This window comes from Zophobas morio, unplaced genomic scaffold (assembly GCF_036711695.1).
Source record: "Zophobas morio isolate AGI-343-1 ecotype UQ-CSIRO unplaced genomic scaffold, CSIRO_AGI_Zmor_V1 ptg000013l, whole genome shotgun sequence".
Classification (NCBI taxonomy): Eukaryota; Metazoa; Arthropoda; class Insecta; order Coleoptera; family Tenebrionidae; genus Zophobas; species Zophobas morio.
The window spans coordinates 153,672-171,587 of record NW_026972118.1 but is presented as its reverse complement, the minus strand read 5'-3'; the positions used below and the strand labels follow the sequence as shown (position 1 = coordinate 171,587).

General features: G+C 32.5%; 2 protein-coding genes and 1 long non-coding RNA gene across 3 annotated transcripts; 2 read left to right on the top strand and 1 right to left on the bottom strand.

Moving 5' to 3' along the window:
• The first annotated feature begins 2,951 nt into the window (after nt 1-2,951).
• LOC135128526 (splicing factor 45-like) lies at nt 2,952-6,200 on the top strand. The gene is made up of 9 exons (XM_064055383.1): nt 2,952-3,095; nt 3,160-3,296; nt 3,365-3,484; nt 3,583-3,975; nt 4,079-4,177; nt 5,005-5,083; nt 5,394-5,511; nt 5,564-5,593; nt 6,070-6,200. The coding sequence occupies exons 1-7, from the start codon at nt 2,978-2,980 to the stop codon at nt 5,498-5,500; spliced, it is 1,053 nt and encodes a 350-aa protein (XP_063911453.1). The 5' UTR covers nt 2,952-2,977; the 3' UTR covers nt 5,501-5,511; nt 5,564-5,593; nt 6,070-6,200.
• On the bottom strand, nt 6,050-10,449 carry LOC135128525 (ER degradation-enhancing alpha-mannosidase-like protein 3). Its single transcript, XM_064055382.1, has 17 exons — nt 10,353-10,449; nt 10,185-10,285; nt 9,990-10,029; nt 9,779-9,871; nt 8,675-8,762; nt 8,348-8,430; nt 7,958-8,077; nt 7,796-7,898; nt 7,635-7,732; nt 7,471-7,539; nt 7,328-7,384; nt 7,196-7,282; nt 6,776-6,870; nt 6,536-6,646; nt 6,356-6,464; nt 6,230-6,297; nt 6,050-6,095 (listed from the first exon to the last, which is right to left on the bottom strand). Exons 1-17 carry the CDS (start codon nt 10,353-10,355, stop codon nt 6,074-6,076), a joined length of 1,347 nt encoding a protein of 448 aa, XP_063911452.1. The 5' UTR covers nt 10,356-10,449; the 3' UTR covers nt 6,050-6,073.
• Nucleotides 10,450-11,835: 1,386 nt separating this feature from the next.
• On the top strand, nt 11,836-12,413 carry LOC135128516 (uncharacterized). The gene is made up of 3 exons (XR_010280424.1): nt 11,836-11,886; nt 12,092-12,159; nt 12,236-12,413. It is a non-coding gene; the product is annotated as an uncharacterized LOC135128516 (long non-coding RNA).
• Nucleotides 12,414-17,916: the final 5,503 nt, after the last annotated feature.

Genomic DNA, 17,916 nt, shown 5'->3' with positions numbered 1-17,916 from the left:
TATGTTTTTAAACACCAGCTAGACAGATTTTGAACTATAATATAAGATTGTGTCATATCGGACATGTAGATAGCAAAAAGTAAAGGGATAGCAAGGAGCCTTGTAAGAGACAACCAACTTACTCTAGTAGTAAAGGTTCAATTCGCTAGGTATGAGTGTACCGCAGGTAAGTAAAAAGTTAAGTTGGCGGTAATCATTTTGTAAAGACTACACCATCTAGCCATATTTTATTAAAAGCCTTCTCAATATCTTGTTACCTTCTTATTGTTAAAAGCTTCCGTAGCTTCTTCCGTAAGCTTGAATGCCTGGTGAATTGTAGAGTAATTTTTTTGAAAACCAAATTGAAAATTAAGACGCAAATGCTATCCTTAAAATCTTGTAAACGAGAAAGGATAACCGCTTCTGCCCCTTTTCCTAGGCAGGACAACAACCATATCAGGTGATAATTTTTAATAAAACGGTAGAGTGCTTATTTTAAATAAAAATTACTGCTGCTAATTTTTACCGTTTGGGGAAGTAGGAAGTGGTAAGTATTTGATAATTAATTTTGAAATCAGAGAAATAACTGGTGGAGTTAAGTTCTTAAGCATTAAATTAAAAATACCGGCGGGACCTGAAGCTTTTCTTGTATTAAGGAATTGGATAATAGTTTTAAGTTTTGCACTAATGGTGCTTAACCTTGTACATATGTTAGGTCTTAAAGGTAAGCAGTAACTATGGTGGACACGTGCTTTAAATGGTGTGCATTTGTCGGCGGGCTCTGTCATAGGCGAGTAAGCTTCCAATGAGCCGGCAGTGCCTCCACTATTTCGGAGGGCGTCTCGCCGAGCGTCCAGCGCCATAAATAGGCGTTGTTGTGTTTCTATTCTCAGTATATTGAATGACCTCGTTAATTTCCGTAGGGGGCCATTCTTTGGCCCAGAAGACTAATTTATTCTGCCAGTCTCGTTATACCAAGCTTTCAATTCCTCCTTAACTCGAGTGTTGAGCTTGTTGCAAAGTATTGTATCGCTAGGAAACAAGAGTTCATATATCTTGCTCTCAACTTTCGCCTTGATATGATCTGGTAATGCTGTTTTTTGCGTTCTTCAAATGAAGTGGGCCTACTATAGGCCTCCTTTATAGCTCCATCCATTTAACAACAACCGTGTCTAACCCAGGGCTTTCTTAAAGGTGTGCGTTATAATTTCCATGCTTTTGTCTATATGATCCGGAAATGTTGTTAGTGACCTTTTTAGCCCAAGTAACCAAGGCTGACTTATCTCTTATCTCTATGAGGACGGAGTTATAATAAAAAGGGAGTTCATACAGCGTAATGACAATGCAGGTACGTATATATTTTGTGTTACGGTAATATCTAATGTCACAAGCCCCTATGACGGGGTGATACGTTGGGTCCTTCGGGCCAGTAACAATTAACCTTTCCCGTTGTCTACTTCAGGAAATCTCTTTCCATTGGCTTTCCCCCGTATGCTATTTCACAAAGGGTTTTTCCAGTTTAAATCTCCAGCTGTTAAGCTGCTGGAGAACCGCAAAAATCTTATCATCCAATCTACGCATAACCTTTAGGGCGATTTATATTAAGAAATTATATCGACTTCCTAATGACGGAGCTCTATATTTACGTTGACAGCTTCTAAACCTAGCAAGTATAAAAATAGAGCGCTTGCTGGGTAGCGTTTCTTTTAGTTAAGATAGCTACGCCTCCTCTCTAGTATTTTCGCTGCCGCTTTTGTAAACAGAATATTTAGGTACTTTAACTCGGTCACTCTCCTTAAGATGTGTTTCAGAGATGAGAATTATGTCCAGGCCCATGCGGTCGATAAGTTCTTGTATTTTTTTAAAATTATCAACTGCAAAGTGTTCCGCAGGCCCTTTAGTCGTTATTTACGAAAACATTTTTTCTTTAGACTTTTAACTTCTGTTATAAGGTCACACTGGCAACTTTTTACCTTTAAACATCGCTGTGTCAGTTGTGGTTGTATGCATAACTTTTTACTAAGAACAGATAATTTGAGAACATAGTAGATTATTATGGCTTTACTACATATAATTTCAAAAAAATGTCTCCTTTAGAAAGAAAGGAAATATTTCTCTCCAAATAACCAGGACGCTACGGGCGTTAATATGTCCAAATTCTCTTTAACCAAAATAAAATGCCCATTTTAATTGAATGTCTAGTTAGTCTTTTCGTATCTCAGGTTTAAGCTAAGAAAGAGATAGTTAGTACCTTTATTTTAACTATTACCAATGCTTTGTTTAACCAGCTTAATTTTACTTATGAGCACAATCTATGCTGTCTGGAAGCTAAGGTTCTATTAAGGAACGCTAACACTATTATGAAAGGGAGATAATCTACGGGAGTTACATACGCGTTTAAATCGACATTTAAAATAAGTTCAAACTCAGGCGCTTACGTTTAAAAAGAAAAATCCGGGCACGACAAAAATAATTAATAACAGCACTAATGATAAAAGAAATAACTAAACATTATAATCATTTAATATACGGAAATTGTAAATTGATATATGTGGTAATTTGTTTTTTAAAATGATAAGTTTAAACTTCAGGGGTTACAGCTAACTTGACTAAATTTATGTATTCTCGTCTTGCCTCTATGGTCCATCGCTGAGTAATCTTAATATCAAATTTTATATAAATATATAGGTGTATTTTGCAGTTAAAAATATAATTAACAAAACATTGCTTTCCGTTCGAGTATTTAAGTCATTAGAGGCGCACGCTACTAGAATTTATATGCAACTGTTGATTTCGGTAGGACTGCTTGCTTTTACGTGTTTAACCTGCCACACGACTTTTTTCCTGTTCATTAACATTATTGGTTAACTACTTTCTTAGGGGGGTAATTTTAGTTTTCAAATGCTGTTTGGCATAATTTAGGGGTCTTCGGAAGGGATTTTTTTGTGCAAGCTAAAATTTAAATTTAAAATCTGAACATTTCTATATTTTTATAATTATGTCTCTATATGGTGGAGTTTATGATGACTTACCTTCAACTGTTGTCAACCTAAAAGGTACTGAGAACAATCTTTCTTCTCAACAGAGCAATGCAGAGAATCAAATTAAAAAAGCAGGTTTACTGTTTTTATTAATTATTGAATCCCCTTCTTATAAAAATTTTATATGTAACAAATGTAGTACAGTACAAGTCTACCCTTCAGTTTATGGCACCAAAAATAAAAAGAAAACTTACCTCTACTAACACCACTATTTTAACAAAAAAAAAGCAAGTTCCTCATAACCATATAAAAACTATTATCAACAACTCAACTCTTGTAATTTTTTATAACTACTTTTAAAATTATCTTGCAAAGCACTTGGTATTTTATTTTTGCCGTTGTAGTTGCAGCATAACGTTTCGCTGAGCACAGATGTTGAAGAGCCCTTTTTAACTCCTTCCACTGAATTTTCTCTACCTCCGGACGTGGAAGTTTATGATCCTTTTCGCCCTAATAACTATGAAGTCTTTATATTTATTTTAGATATTATTTTATAAAGTAGAATTTAACATCTACTTTACTTTATACCCTTTCTTCCTATGATCTAAAATATAATTAATAGGATTACTTACTAGAAAAAGAGGCTAAATTAAGGGCAGCTCGGGAAAGCGAGCGCCTTGGAAAGGAGCGTAAGCGGCAACTTCGTCGCGCTCTCCGGCAATCTAAAGTTTTGAGTAGCAAAGATAACAAAATATTTAAGGAATCTACAATTAAAGCCGAAGTAAAAGATGATGCTAAGATTGCTGAAGAAAGCTTTAGCCGTCCTTCCGTTCTTCAAAGCGATCCAGTAAAAATTAATTTAAATGAGACAGCGGAGGAAGCTATTGCTAGGCGGCGACAATTGTCTCAAGGAGGAACCCCTTCGACAAACGTCGAGACGCTTAATAAAAAGGGAGCTGTCCAATCCTCCGCCATGAAATCTAACAGTTTGTTCACTCCTGTTGTATTGTTAGAGGTTATCTACGCCTACAATAGTTGTAAACTTTTATTTACTATTTATAATACCCTTTAACAAAGTTTTTTCAAGTACTTCTATTGGTATTATATATATATTAAAGAATATGGTTGGGCCCGGAGAAGTTGACAACGATTTGCAACCAGAAATTTCCGAGGAATGCGCAAGATACGGGAAGGTTGAAAAGTGTCTAATTTTTGAGGTGTTCTGTTTTACAATAACTTATAATTCACTTAAAATCACTTTATTTTTTGTAGATAAAAATTCTTTATAATAAAACCCGTTTGAGTTTTTTATATTTGTAAATAATAATCTCATAAAATTTATTATTTAGCGATAGTAAATTATATTTTCCCGCCGACTAACTACTTTTTTAGCTTGTGTTAAAGCGATCACGTTTTTTTTGCAACTTTTTTGTTATCAGTTATTAAAAATTTTAACACTAGAAGAATCCTTTTTTTATTTTTAAGACTTAAGAAGCCTACAACTATTAGTTCTCTATAAGCTCACCTTAAAGCGTGGATTTTAGAAAAAATTTTTATAAACGACTGCAGACAGCGGACCTTTAGTTTTTTATGTAAACTATAGGCTTATTGTGAACTTTATTTACTATTGTTACTCTCCTTTTTTTATTAACACTTCAGTTTGCTAGTCTTAAACTAGAAATTTTGCCTACTTCTTTAGATTTATTAACATCAGTTCTAATATTTTAAAGTACGTTTTTAAAAATTTTGTAATTAAGTTTTGATTTTATATGTTCTTTATCTTTTTACTAAAGCTTTATAGTTTACCTTACTTTTTCCCTTGTTTTTTTGCAGCTTGTGTTTAACTTTTTTTATATTCCTATAATATTCTTAAAACAAACTTTCTAATGTCTTTTAAAAAAAAACCCATTTGATGATCCCTTAGTAAATATTATTTGTTTGTAAAAACTAAGTTTTTATAATTATTTATAACTGGTTGTTTTTTTCTTACTTGTATATACTTTTATTTACTGACCTTTATATTAATTTTTTTGATTTTTTTGAGGTTCCAAAAGGTCAAATCGCAGATGATAAAGCGGTGCGCATCTTTGTAGAGTTTGGGGATGTAGACGCCGCTAAGAAGGGTCAGTTTATTTTTATTGATTATTATTACTGTTAAAAAAAAATTTCCTGAACATTTAAAATTTTGCTTTTTTATTGGTTTATCATCAAACGCCCGTGATGAAGTCTACACTATAATTGGCGTTACTTTGCGCCAGCGATATAAATAAATAATAAAAAGGGTCACTCAAAGAGTGTGCAATTGTGAAAATTTGTGGTTAAAAAAAATGTGCTTATTAGAACTCATATTATTTATAATTATTTAAAGATTTATATTATTACTTTTTAGTATATTTATACCAAAAATTTAACAATTTTTACTAAATTCTGTAGCGTTTTTGGCTCTTAACGGAAGATTCTTTGACGGCCGAAAAGTTCGGGCTTCCTTTTTTAATTTTGACAAATTTAAAAACTATGAACTTGCACCAAATGTTGAATAAATTTTTTATTAGTATTATAAATTTTTTTATAAATCTCCTTTTTAATTATATAAATCTTCATAGATATTATTGCTACGGTTCGAATGCCAAACTGTACGTTTACATTTTTAATATCTTAAATAACTTATGACTAAAAAATTAGTGTTAAACTTTTTGCAGAGCAGTTTTTAGAGAGAGAAAAGGGGTAAGGATTAGAGTACGCTGTACACAGTCATTATATCACGTGGCCTGTTACAGTTAACTTATAGAAGAAAAATATTATATAAGGGGTATTTGATAGTGATTTTTTTTTTAAATATAGTTGTCGACAATTTTTTTTTAATACGTGAATTTTAAGGAGCGACAGACGTATAGATGATAACAATAACAAGAGAGCGTTATTAAATTTTTCTTTAAAATTCTTATCTTTTTTCTCGAGGGGGTTTTGCTACGGCCTTTTGGTACTTAATTTCAAAGTTACACTTACAAACAATTAGAAAGTAATAAAAAATAAATTTCCTTGTTTATTTACCACTAAATTAACAGAGTCCTTAACGGAAACCTTTAAATGTCATACTTTATATTTTCAGTAATTTAGGCCAACGGCGGCGAAACACTATTATAATAAAAAGAACAACCAAAATAACGAGAAAACCCCTACAGCAGGTGTTTTATTGGACGGTACATTTATACACATGCCAGGGAACAACCATGTAAATACTGCAGGGGCGCTTACAATAAACGAACTACCTGTTGTCAAATGAACTGGGAGGTACTGCCTCTATAAAATAACTTTGATTAACTAGAAAAAGGTGTGCCTATAAAAAGTTATAACGTATATAATAATATTATTAGAGATAATAAATCTTTAAAGACCTCCGTGTTAAAAATATAATCATCAACGTTATACGGAAGCGAGTTTTCATAAGTAGCAAACAACAAGTATAGATATTTAAGCGTCTCAGCAAGAAAATATGAGTCCATCCTTTAATAATTACCGGTTATTAATTTCCAGTTTGAAAGAATAATAGTAGTGCTTTCTTATAATAAGCCAACCTGTCCTCTTTGGTTATACTCTCGATATCACTTAAAGTTGCGAAGCCACATGTCGTTTTACATCTTTCTATACTTTTCAAAATTTGTTTTCCAACTTCAATATAAAACACGCTAATATATAGAAGTAATTAAAATAAACGTAGTACTTTTCGGTATAAACAAAATTCACAGAGAAACATAATATGAGCAAGGAAATGTTACCATTGAGCTATCTTTATATAATATTACAATATGGCATACTTTTTAGTGGCTTTATAAAGATAGTAGGTGCTTTCAATAAACTCGGGCCTTAAATAATAATTGGAATCACGAGCAGTGCCGTCCGACTTAAATAACTGAATACATCCAATTAAACCAAATTAAAAGTTAATCTATAATGAATATAAAAAATATTCGTAAATGACGAAGAAAAAGAGAAAAAGCAAGAGTTTACTGTCTCGCAGAGGAGGGTAGACACGTGGTGTCAAATAGAAATACGAGTGGTACAGATGTGTGGTAAAATGACATGGTTATATATATCACGTAGTACGAGCACGTTAAACATGAAACCTTACCAGTAATTGTATATATACAACAGAAGTTTAAAATAATCATTTATAAGAAAAAATGAATACATAAAAAAAATTCTTTTTTTTTACGCCGACATATACATATAACGACCTCGGGAATATAAAAATTGTTCTTCAAGAAAACATCATAATAACGCTGATAAGAAATAATTGCGCCTTCCAAATCTCCAGCTAACGCCTAGTAACTGTAAGTAAGAATAATAATAAGACTTAATGTAGGAACTTGAAGGCCGGGCCAAAAACAGCCTAGGTGATCCAATATATCTCCTGGATGAGGATGCTATAAATTTATATAATAATAATAATAATAATAATAATAATAATAATAATAATAATAATAATAATAATAATAATAATAATAATCACCGGAGATTGGGCGTTTACAAAGAAGAACTGACCATTCATAGAAGTTTTATTAACTAAAGCAGCATAAAGCTATTGATAAAAATATCATTCGCATAAAAAACATTAACCACTAATACTTATCCTAAAGCAGCACAATAATAAGTTTTAAAAACATAAAATGGTACTTCTTTAAATTGTTCATAAAACTTTTTTTCTTGAAAAACTGCCCAGGACTTAAATAAAGTTTCATAATAACTATCAGATTCAGCACCTATACCAGACTCTAATTGTAATATTGATAATAATAATAATAATAACAGCAATAACAATAGCAGTTATATTATACTATAAGAAACAACGGCTCCCGTTACAACGTGAAAAGCGGAAGGCACCAGAGAGTACGAAGTTTTATAAGAAAACAACGTATTCATAGTCTTCGAAACAGCGTCCTATCATTCGTATAGACAATATACAACGAAATCCCATTTGTCCCTCAAAAATCACGTGCATAAAACTCTGATCTTCTGGATAGATGCGAGAGAGTGGCGAACTCGAGAAATAGAGAGCCCGCACAGGCCAAGCACGTGACCGGGGAGTGGGTAACAACTGTTTTGGTTTTCAAATTCACCTTTAAAGTAGTATAATGATGTATTATTTTTATTCAATAAAATCAAAATTCTCTATCTAGCGTACATCACTAACATAATAAACTTATAAATAATTTAAGGAAATTACATAATTACGTAATTAGCCAAAAAATAATTAAAAAAATAGTATTCTATAAGTTTAATAAAACTATACGATAATAATTTTCTTTAAATTTATAATTTCTTCACTTAAAAATATTTAAATCAAGCATATAGAGAAAAAACATAAGTAAAACAAATAAAAATAGAACTTTTGGATAAGGAAGACCAGTTGGTGTATTAAAAGCAACCAAAAGACGTTCTCCAAGATCCAAAGCATGCGCAAGTAGCCCGCCTTCCAAGAAAAAAAAATATACATATTCAGAATATATTTAAATAAAAAAAAGTTTACGTAAACAAAATAATGAGAATAACAAATAAAATTAATTTAAAAAAGTTAGAAATAATTTTTTAACGGTCAACATGTTAATTTTGTAACAGTTGCTTAAAAAAAATCTTTTCAGTTTAAAAAATATAAAACTTAATGTATTTACACAATAAAATAATTACTATATATGAATAACATGATACAAAGTTACCATTATAATCGTTGAATATTCCCATTTCTTTTAGTTTTAACGAAATAACATGGGAAGAAAGAAGGCCTCCTAAAACCCTTATAGTGACCTTTTTTCCAAAAAAGAAAGACAGTAATTAAAAGAAGCATCGCAAGATTATTTATTTTCTAGCGTACAATCTAATAACTTGTTTACTTTTTAGAAAAACTTAAAACCTTTACAAAGCTAAAAAGGCTCACGAACTTATGCTTATAAGTTTATTACTATAAGCTACTCACTTAAATGATTTGATTTTAAGCATAAATTTTTTCTTTGAATTTTGAATAAAATTCATAATACACACAATACTTTTTAAGGAGATGTAAAGCGCCCAGTAGGATTGCTAAAACTATCTTAAAGAATTTACCACGGACAAATCTTTCTCCAGTGCAAAAGCACATTGCTGGTGTTATTTAGTTTATGTAAAATAAAAAAGTTTGTTAATATATGAGTAACACTTTAAGCGAAAAGTAAAAAGGATTCACAAAGATCGCAAGAATTGCTAAGGCAAAAAGGTAACGAAATACTCAAAGTTGATACCAAACTACCTAAAATTATGTACACAAAAACTCATAATTCTAAAAAAATAGTGGCCATAAAGTATAAGCTTTAAATTAGACATAAACATGTTTTCATCTACACTATAAATTTAAATATAAAGAGTTTATAAAATTTAAATTTTAAAATTATAAAAATATAAAATTGAATAACATCAGTATAGTAAAACACAGAATATTTCACTAACAAGAAAAGCATATGAATATATCTTTTCCTAGAAATGCAAATATATAAAGTGCTATGGATCTTTCAATTTGAGACGGAGACTAAAAAAATGGGTGACAAGGAAGGGTTACAAATAGTGACATACAGAATATAACGTTGACATTCCTTTATGATATCTTTTCTATTATTAGTTAAATTATTGCTATTAAAAAATCAATACACCAGTGTTACCGTAAGTTATAACTCTGTATAAATTTTAATAGCAACAAAAAAAAAAACTTTATAAAAGTTGACTTAATTATATAAATTTCCTAACATAACTTATTAAAAATACTGCTAAAGTATTAATAAAATTTGAAAAACCTCAAAAACTGAAACTATTAAATTTGTATCATAACGGGTATTCTTAAGAACTAAGTTTACTCCTTCCTTAAATTTATCATAATGTCCCATTACCTAAGTGAAATAAAAATTAGTAATTACCAAAAAATTAAAAGTTATAGAACTTTAATAGTAAAGTATAAAGTACATAAAAAATAACTATATAACTATATAATAAGAGATATATATTAACGGCTAGTGTGTCCAGGCCATCAATTAGTGTTAAAGAGAAACTAATTAAAAAAAATAATTTAAGTTTTTAAAAACAAATGCTTTAAAGCAATTAACATTAAATATATATAGTAAAGCAGTAAATTGTTTCCATGTAAATTAAAAATTTAAAAAAAAAACAACCAAAAATAAAGCTATATTTAAATATAAAACATACTTTCCCATACAGGAATCTAACTCTCCTCTACTCGAGTCGCGGCCTCTACTGCGACCTTCACACGAAAGCGGTTTTAATTCATCATCAGGGTAGGAATAGTTCTGATCATATAGTTTAGTAAGTAAAAAAGTTAAAATATATAATATTAATAGTAAACAGAAAAGGAACCATGTACGAGTCATAAGCAAACAAGAACAGTTCAGAGGCTTGCCTGCTGTAAGATAGGCCCGTGTTTTGCTCGTTAGCTATAGGGCGAGCAAAAGAGATTGCCCAACACAACACAAATCCTACAACCAAATATTTTAAATATAAAAACGTCATAACCTATCACTGATATAGAAATATATAAAAACAAACTAAGATTAGTGCATCTAATCTAAAGCTAATATAATTTAGTAAAATTACCATGTGCGTGTATATAATTCCCAAAATTTCAGCGGTAAGCTTTTGCTAAAGATATCGCCCTACTGGTCTACGCTACTTACAAAAGTCGCAGTTTGTGCTGCTGTAAAGGTTGCAAAAATTTGTTGATGGCAAAACCTTATCCTAGCTTAGCAATATGGGTTTTAGGAAAAGCCCCTCTACCACTTTCCAATCTTAAGGTTGTGGAAAAACAATTAATGCCCTTAATTACAAGAAATCCACTGTTATAATTTTTTTAGACATCCAGAATGCTTTGGGCAAGATGTGGGATAAGGGGTCTTAAACATAAAATGATAAATTTGTATTATTGCATACTTAATACGAATAATAGGGTCATACCTCGGCAATAGACCCTTCATGGCCCGCGTAGGAACAGAACTATCGGATTTAAAAACTACTTAATCCTGGGGCCCTTATTGTCTATTTCTTTCTCATTATACATGACCCGGATCTAAAATTTAAAAAAAAAATTTCTAAGGTAATTTTCTATTTCGGTTTTTACGTTTTAATTAAGGTTTTGAAAGTAGCATACTTTCTAAGAAGTGAACCCTCCAGCATTCCACTCACTTGGGGGAACGTAGGTTAAGCAGCTTTAAGTTATTTTACTCGTAACGCCAGTAGCATGCCCGTGCGATAAATAAATAAATTTAAAAGCTTTTGCTTTCTAGTTGCTGGCCACTTGTTCCTTGTTCCTTAGTAGACGTAATTAGTCGGTTTATAGAGTTTGCATACCGTTTAGTCGATTAAGTCAAACTATTCTACTTTTACAACATTATATAAACCCTATTTCACTCCAATCGTATCGAATATTTATTTTATGCATAAAAGACTAAGAAAAACTTATGAAATTACTAGAGGGACAATCCACTCCACCGGACCTTTTGCCACTTTAATTCTCAAGGTGACGACCATGAGGTTTAATTACATAACACCCGTATACTTGCACAACTCTAAAAACTATATTAAAAATAATTATATTAGCTTTAAGGTGATTGATATAGACCACATTCCTCAATTGCCACCACCAACAGCTTTACCATAGTTTGAACACGCACTGCTAGCTGTTTTGAGGTTTCCTGGTATGTTTAAATGTAGCTGTTGCTACGAATCTAGCATGCGCCCCTATGGTCATTTTCTTTGGATATTCTTATGTTGAATGTGACCAATGCATGATAATATTATGATATGCGTCTTTAGCTCTTAAAAAGATAAATAACTCCCAACCTTAGGGAGGAGGGAGCTGATTCTGCTGCCTTCTTTATAGAAGCGCCTGTCCCATGTTTTTTTTTTTAAATTACTTTTAGTTCTGTTTCTATTCTAAGGCCTTTTCTTAAGTTCTATTTTTGCTTTAGCACAGTTTTAATTAATTACGCATTAACCCACTCTTTCCTTAATACCTTAGCTCTGCTAACTATTTTTGATCAACGTTAATTAGTTTACTTTTTTGTTTTTCTACCTTTATTATGTATTTTATATCTTATAAGGCCATCTTTTGGGCACTAATTATCGTCAGAAAACCTTATGAGCACCAGTATCATAATGGCTACTTTAGGTTTGCAACGTCTTAACTAAGTATAGTGTGTTACATGCACAATTCACTTTATTACTATTATCGATGATTTTTGTAGAGGCAGAGTGCCCTGGAGCGCAGACTAATTAATTTACACCATATTACTAGTAACATTAACAAGGCAGATCTATTTCCAGTTCAGCACAAGCGTCTTGGTTCCAGGAAGAAGAATAAGAGAAAAATAAAGGAAAGAAATGTGCCTATAGCGCATCCTGCTTCGCAAAAGCTTATTTTAATTAAATACCTTCGACAAGAACCGCTTCCATTTATTTATTAGGCGCTACCTGGCAGCTGCAGATATTACCTTTTAGTTAAAATTACTTATTTTTTTACTTTTTAAATAAGTCTTATAAATGAGATTTCTAGGCAATTGTAAACTCGAAAAATTTTGTAACATTAATTGAACATATACAAAGAATTATATATGTGCTTTTCGTAAATATCGTAATGATACCGCCCTTTGCATCCTTTCTTACTACTAAAATTGGTTTTTGAAAAACTACGCACACGTAGCCACGAGGATCAGCCGTGGTAAATCAAATCCGCCCATTAAACTGCGCCCGAATGCTCCAAATCTGTGTTATTCACCTGTGACTGGCAAGATGCTTTTACCCGACTCTACCACTACACAAATCGGGGAATTTCCGTTGCGTGAGAGCGGGAGCAGAACGCATGATGCGACGAGTGTAGACGAAGAGGTAGGTCGCCCAAACCGAAAGCAATTATTGCGTCAGCTTGCATGGTAGGGTATTACAAGAATTTTCTTTTTATCGCCCTCGTGTGTATTGTTTTTAATATTGTGTTGCGAAAATATAAAAAACTTAATGTTTTTGGTAAAATTTGAGACCCTACAAGATGGATTAAAAAGATCAAAAATTAAAAGTTTTTTTTAATGGAGGCAAACAAAATATTCAGAAGAAAATTAACGTTGATGCCGAAAGTATGCCAAGTAAGAAAATACTTTATGTTTAAAAGAAAAAAAAGAAAGGGATAAATCTTTATACCTCAGAAGTGCTATAAAAACCAATAAGAGAAATTTTTTTGTTATGCGTTACGATAAGGAATGATTATAGCTTGGTTTTATTGTAGCCCCTGACAATGAAATATCGCCAGTTCTTTTAAATGGACCTATGAAATCGTCCATACTAGCTCGCCTTTACATTTGCATTTGATTTTACTGATAAGTCACTGGGTTTTTTAAAAATTACGAGAGCAGATGAAACTTCAAAAAAGTCATATGAATATGATCAGGAAATGAAGGTAGTTGCTTTAAGAGCCTTATTTTGTTCCACTTCGAATAGCTAAATCTATAAAACCGTTGTCATTGGTGGAGAGTTGGTATAGCCTAACATTCGTAGATAGCTTACCAGAAATTATGGGGTCTCATAATGACTTCAAAGAAGAACTTCTTCGTTGCCTTCATTTACCTGTACGGGCTACTAGTTCAGGGACATTATATTATTGATAACTATTTGAGGCGAAAGACTTAGACTTGAGCAAAAAGGTGAGTGGGTGCGAACGGTGCCATGAGCTTTACTGGTCGTCGCTAAGAAGTAGTTGCGTAAACAAAGAAAGATACTCGGCAAAAACAAGAGCCCCTTCTTGGACTGAATACTGTGATGAATGACGCGGTGAAGATTATAATTGAAATTTGTAGTCGTGCTACCAATTTAAGAATGTTCACGTCACGTCATTATGAGAGTATGGATTCACATGTTCTTAGAAGTGGGATGCTTACCGAGGGGAAGAGTTCTTGTCCGTCTGTTTCTTTAAGGGGAAAAGTAAAATCATTTTCTGCGGGTATCAAAATTGACCTAATTACGCATTTGTTGAAAGAAGATTGAGAAGGTTAGCTATTGTATGTGGCGGTTATATATAACCTTCTGAATTAACTTAATATTTCTCTTTAAGAGCCTTGTACCAATATTTTCTCGTTAAGAAACTGGACGCTAAAAAAAAAGCTGGCTTTAGGATAATCGTGTACAAAAGGAATATAAAATAGTTCATAGTTTGAAAGAATTTTTAACACAGCAAGTCAAGAGTTAAGAGCGTTACCCGAAAACTTGAAAACTATATTCCTGAATTTGAAGATCCACGTAAAGAAAAACTATGGGTGTATAACCCCCCTCTATTGTAAAAGCATGCACACTTGATCCCCTTAGGAAGAAAAACTGGTCGATCTAATGTCACTCTAGAGTCCAGACGTAAATAGCAATCATTGTCTCTCAATTTTGGATATCCCTCAACAAAGAATTATTATCACCTTTGAGTTTTGAAAACTATTAAAAATTGTACTCATGCGTGTGAGAAGACTTTTTTAAATAGATAAGTAATAGAAATCAAATAGAGAAATCGAATGGATGTCAGTGCAGCCCTTCAATTTATAAAAAACGCTGCAACCGCATCCATCACATTTGAATATAAAAAGGACCAGCAGACATCGCCTTAACAGAAAATTTAATTTTTGTAAATAAATTTTTAAAACTATTGTTTTTTTTATTTCTTGCTGATGCCTGTTCGTAAAATATGTTTTCTGTTTTAGCTGGATCGCAGGTGTGAAAAGGTTGGAGAACACTGCTTTAACCCACTGAGCTGAGGAACTCCTACTTGGAATTTTTTATATATTGTTACTCTCTTCGCTTTTTGTAGTAACATCCACCGTAGGGATTCAGGATGGTTTCTACTCGAGCTAGGTAGTTATTAAACTACTTTGTGTTGAATAACCACCATAAATAGGGAAGAAACATAACTTTACTCGTTTGTTTAGTTCCACTTTGGTAGAATGATCTGAATATCATTTCTAGAGTGGTAATTAGTTTGGTTCTACCAAAGTTGAACTATTTATCATTTTTACCATAGTTAACATCTGGACTCCGCTCTTGACTTTGAGTATTCTAGTGCTTATTTTCTAGCCTTAACGAGTAGTCTATAGTTCTGGACAGTGATCTTATTTAACTTCGTTGAAGTAGTAAATCCTTTAACTTTATACTTTGCTACCTAAATATTAATAGCTTCCTCTAGCAGATCTATTATAATTTTTATTAATATATAAGTTATTAATATATTATATTTTTATTAGTGCTTCTACCTAAACTAAATTACTTTAATCTTTCTTCTGTGTCTCTTATTTACCTTGATAGAAGCACTGTTTTCCATCTTTGGAGCGTCTTTATTGATTATTAAGGCCTCCAAAATATCGTATATAGAGAGCTAGTTAGTTAACTTACTCTCGTTGCTCACTTTCTCTCGTGCGCTTAACTTTGTCTTCTCCACCGGCGCACGAGCTTGTGACGCAACCTCAATTTGACTGCGACTGCAGCGGGTAAGGCCTTAGTTGTTTGATAGTTTAACACTTTGGCTACTGAATAGGCCGCCGATCTTAGTGGGATCTTTTGGCGCGCGAAATAGCGAGAGTACACATCATGTTCCCTCTTGACCTGTGTGCCCTGGATCGTTGGCTGTATATCAAAGCTTTCGTCAAAATTAATATACACTCTTTGTCTTACCATAGATTACTGTTCCGTCTGGCAGTTTAACTTCGTAAAAGTGACCAAAAAAGATTGGTTTTATATATTCAAATTCGCGTCCAGCGTTTGGATATTCTTATAGGCTTCTTGCGGGTTTCGATCTAAAGCGGTCGAGTAGTTGCCATCCGAAGGTGGATTGCAACGTAAATGTAGATTCATCTTAACTTTGGTCTTGTCACCCTCTACTATTCTAAAGCGTTGGCAATGAAACTCCTGGAAACCGTTTGCTGGGCGTATTTTCATTAACCCCAGGACACGGCTAGTTTCCGAGTTGAGGCTTGGGATCATTGACTAACTACTTATAAACCAAAGAATCGTGATTATCGTACCTTCCTTATCTAAGCACTGAATTCAGGGTTACGTTTTACTTTGGAAAGCTCTGGGTCCTTTTGGATCCTGTTGAAAAACATGCTTTTAAACTTGGTAGCAACCAAGGGTTGGATAAAGTCTTGAAGCAGGTAAAATCGTATTTGTAGGACGTACATTATCGTTCCATCATCTCATGCGTGCGACTAGACTTGTATAGTTCTATCAAATGACTTCATAGTTAAATAAAAATACTTTAGCTCCACGTTGAGTACTAGCATTGCCTGCCGAAGCAAGTTTTCAATCTAATTTGCCTAGGCAGAGCTGGTAGAGTCAACTCATACTTTTAAATCGATTGACAAAATCAGCTAAGTTGCTAGATTAAGCTTTCGTGACTGTTAGTACCAAAGGCGAACGCAGACGAATGGGCTGGTTTAGTAATGAGTGATGTTTTACTCTAGACAACCTTGTTTCCGAGGATGCAAGCGTAACCAGACTTGTCCTATTGCGCATGTAATAGTATTAGTGCTATGTATATATATAGTGGTATATTTGTCGGCGCAATCTTGTGTTATTTATACTATTCTATATATATATTCCGCGCCGCTCCCAACACTTCACATCCTACAAATATTATTCAAGGGCTCTGTAATTATTTATAAATTGCTATGTAGATGCACACCTTTTACAATTTCTCATACAACAAATTCAGTGTTAAATAACTTAGTAGACTTTTATGGCAAAAGGTATAGTAATCGGTGGCATATCCTCACTATAACAACTTGAAATATTATATTTGAAAGCACACTAATTTAATGCTCTAGACCAATGGCATATAATAAGAAAGCTGTCATAAATCAAAAAAGGAAAAGAAGTACGAAGGGAAGGACAAAGAATCCAACCAACAAAAAGTTATATTACTAGCCCCAGTTAAACTGGTTTATTACCTCTCATTAGTGCTGTTTGTACGTAGCATTCTTTATATTAATGACCCTTGTTTGCTGGTCTAATTTTTCTTACATGTTTAAAGCGGGGGTAAAAGGTTAAATGTCTTGGATAAGAAACTCTATCAAATAGTTTTTTTAATAGATCGCGAGTTAGCATTTCTCGATTAGTGCACCTGGATTTAGTAAAATTATCTTTTTTTATTACTTCTAACAGTCCAGTTAAAGTTCTAATTATTTTGAATCTCTTCTGTATCTGTTTCTTATTACATGCATCTTCACAGCGAACAACACCTTAGTAGACGTAATAACGCCACAGTACTACTTAGTATATTACTCATAACAGTTTAATAAGAATAAAGCTGCCCAAAGTTTTTTAATCGACCTTTCTAGCCATATATTATAAACCATTTCATTAAACTTATAAATTTTTAGTTTAAAGTTGTCAAATCTCTTACATATTTTTTTTTTTCAGTTTTATTTGCATTTAATCCGATAGCGCTAAAATAATAAGAAAATACTCCAAAATGAATTATAAAACTAGCGAAAAAAGGGCTCCTGGTGGCGATACCAGTTTTGATTGTTTATTCGAACCGCTCTATTTAGTATGTTAATAAAATTCCTATATGAGGTAGTTCTTTAGAGCTAATTTTGTTAAAGAAAAAAAGGGCTTTTTTTTAGTTAGCTATATGCCGTTATAACTAAATTGACTCTAGTGGTACATTACGGATTTATGCGAGATCGATTAAAAGTTAGATATGAAGCCTGCGTGTGCGCAAGTGGTATGTAAAACCATGAGATAATGTACTTTCTTAAAAAAGTAAGATTTTCAGGTATAGCGCGAAATAATTCAAAAAAGAGTTCTACTGTTATGCTATAAGGTTTACGCGGAGTGGGTTTAGAATAACATTGTATAAGTACCACGAAGCTTTAACAATAATTCAAGCCTTACTGATCTGGAG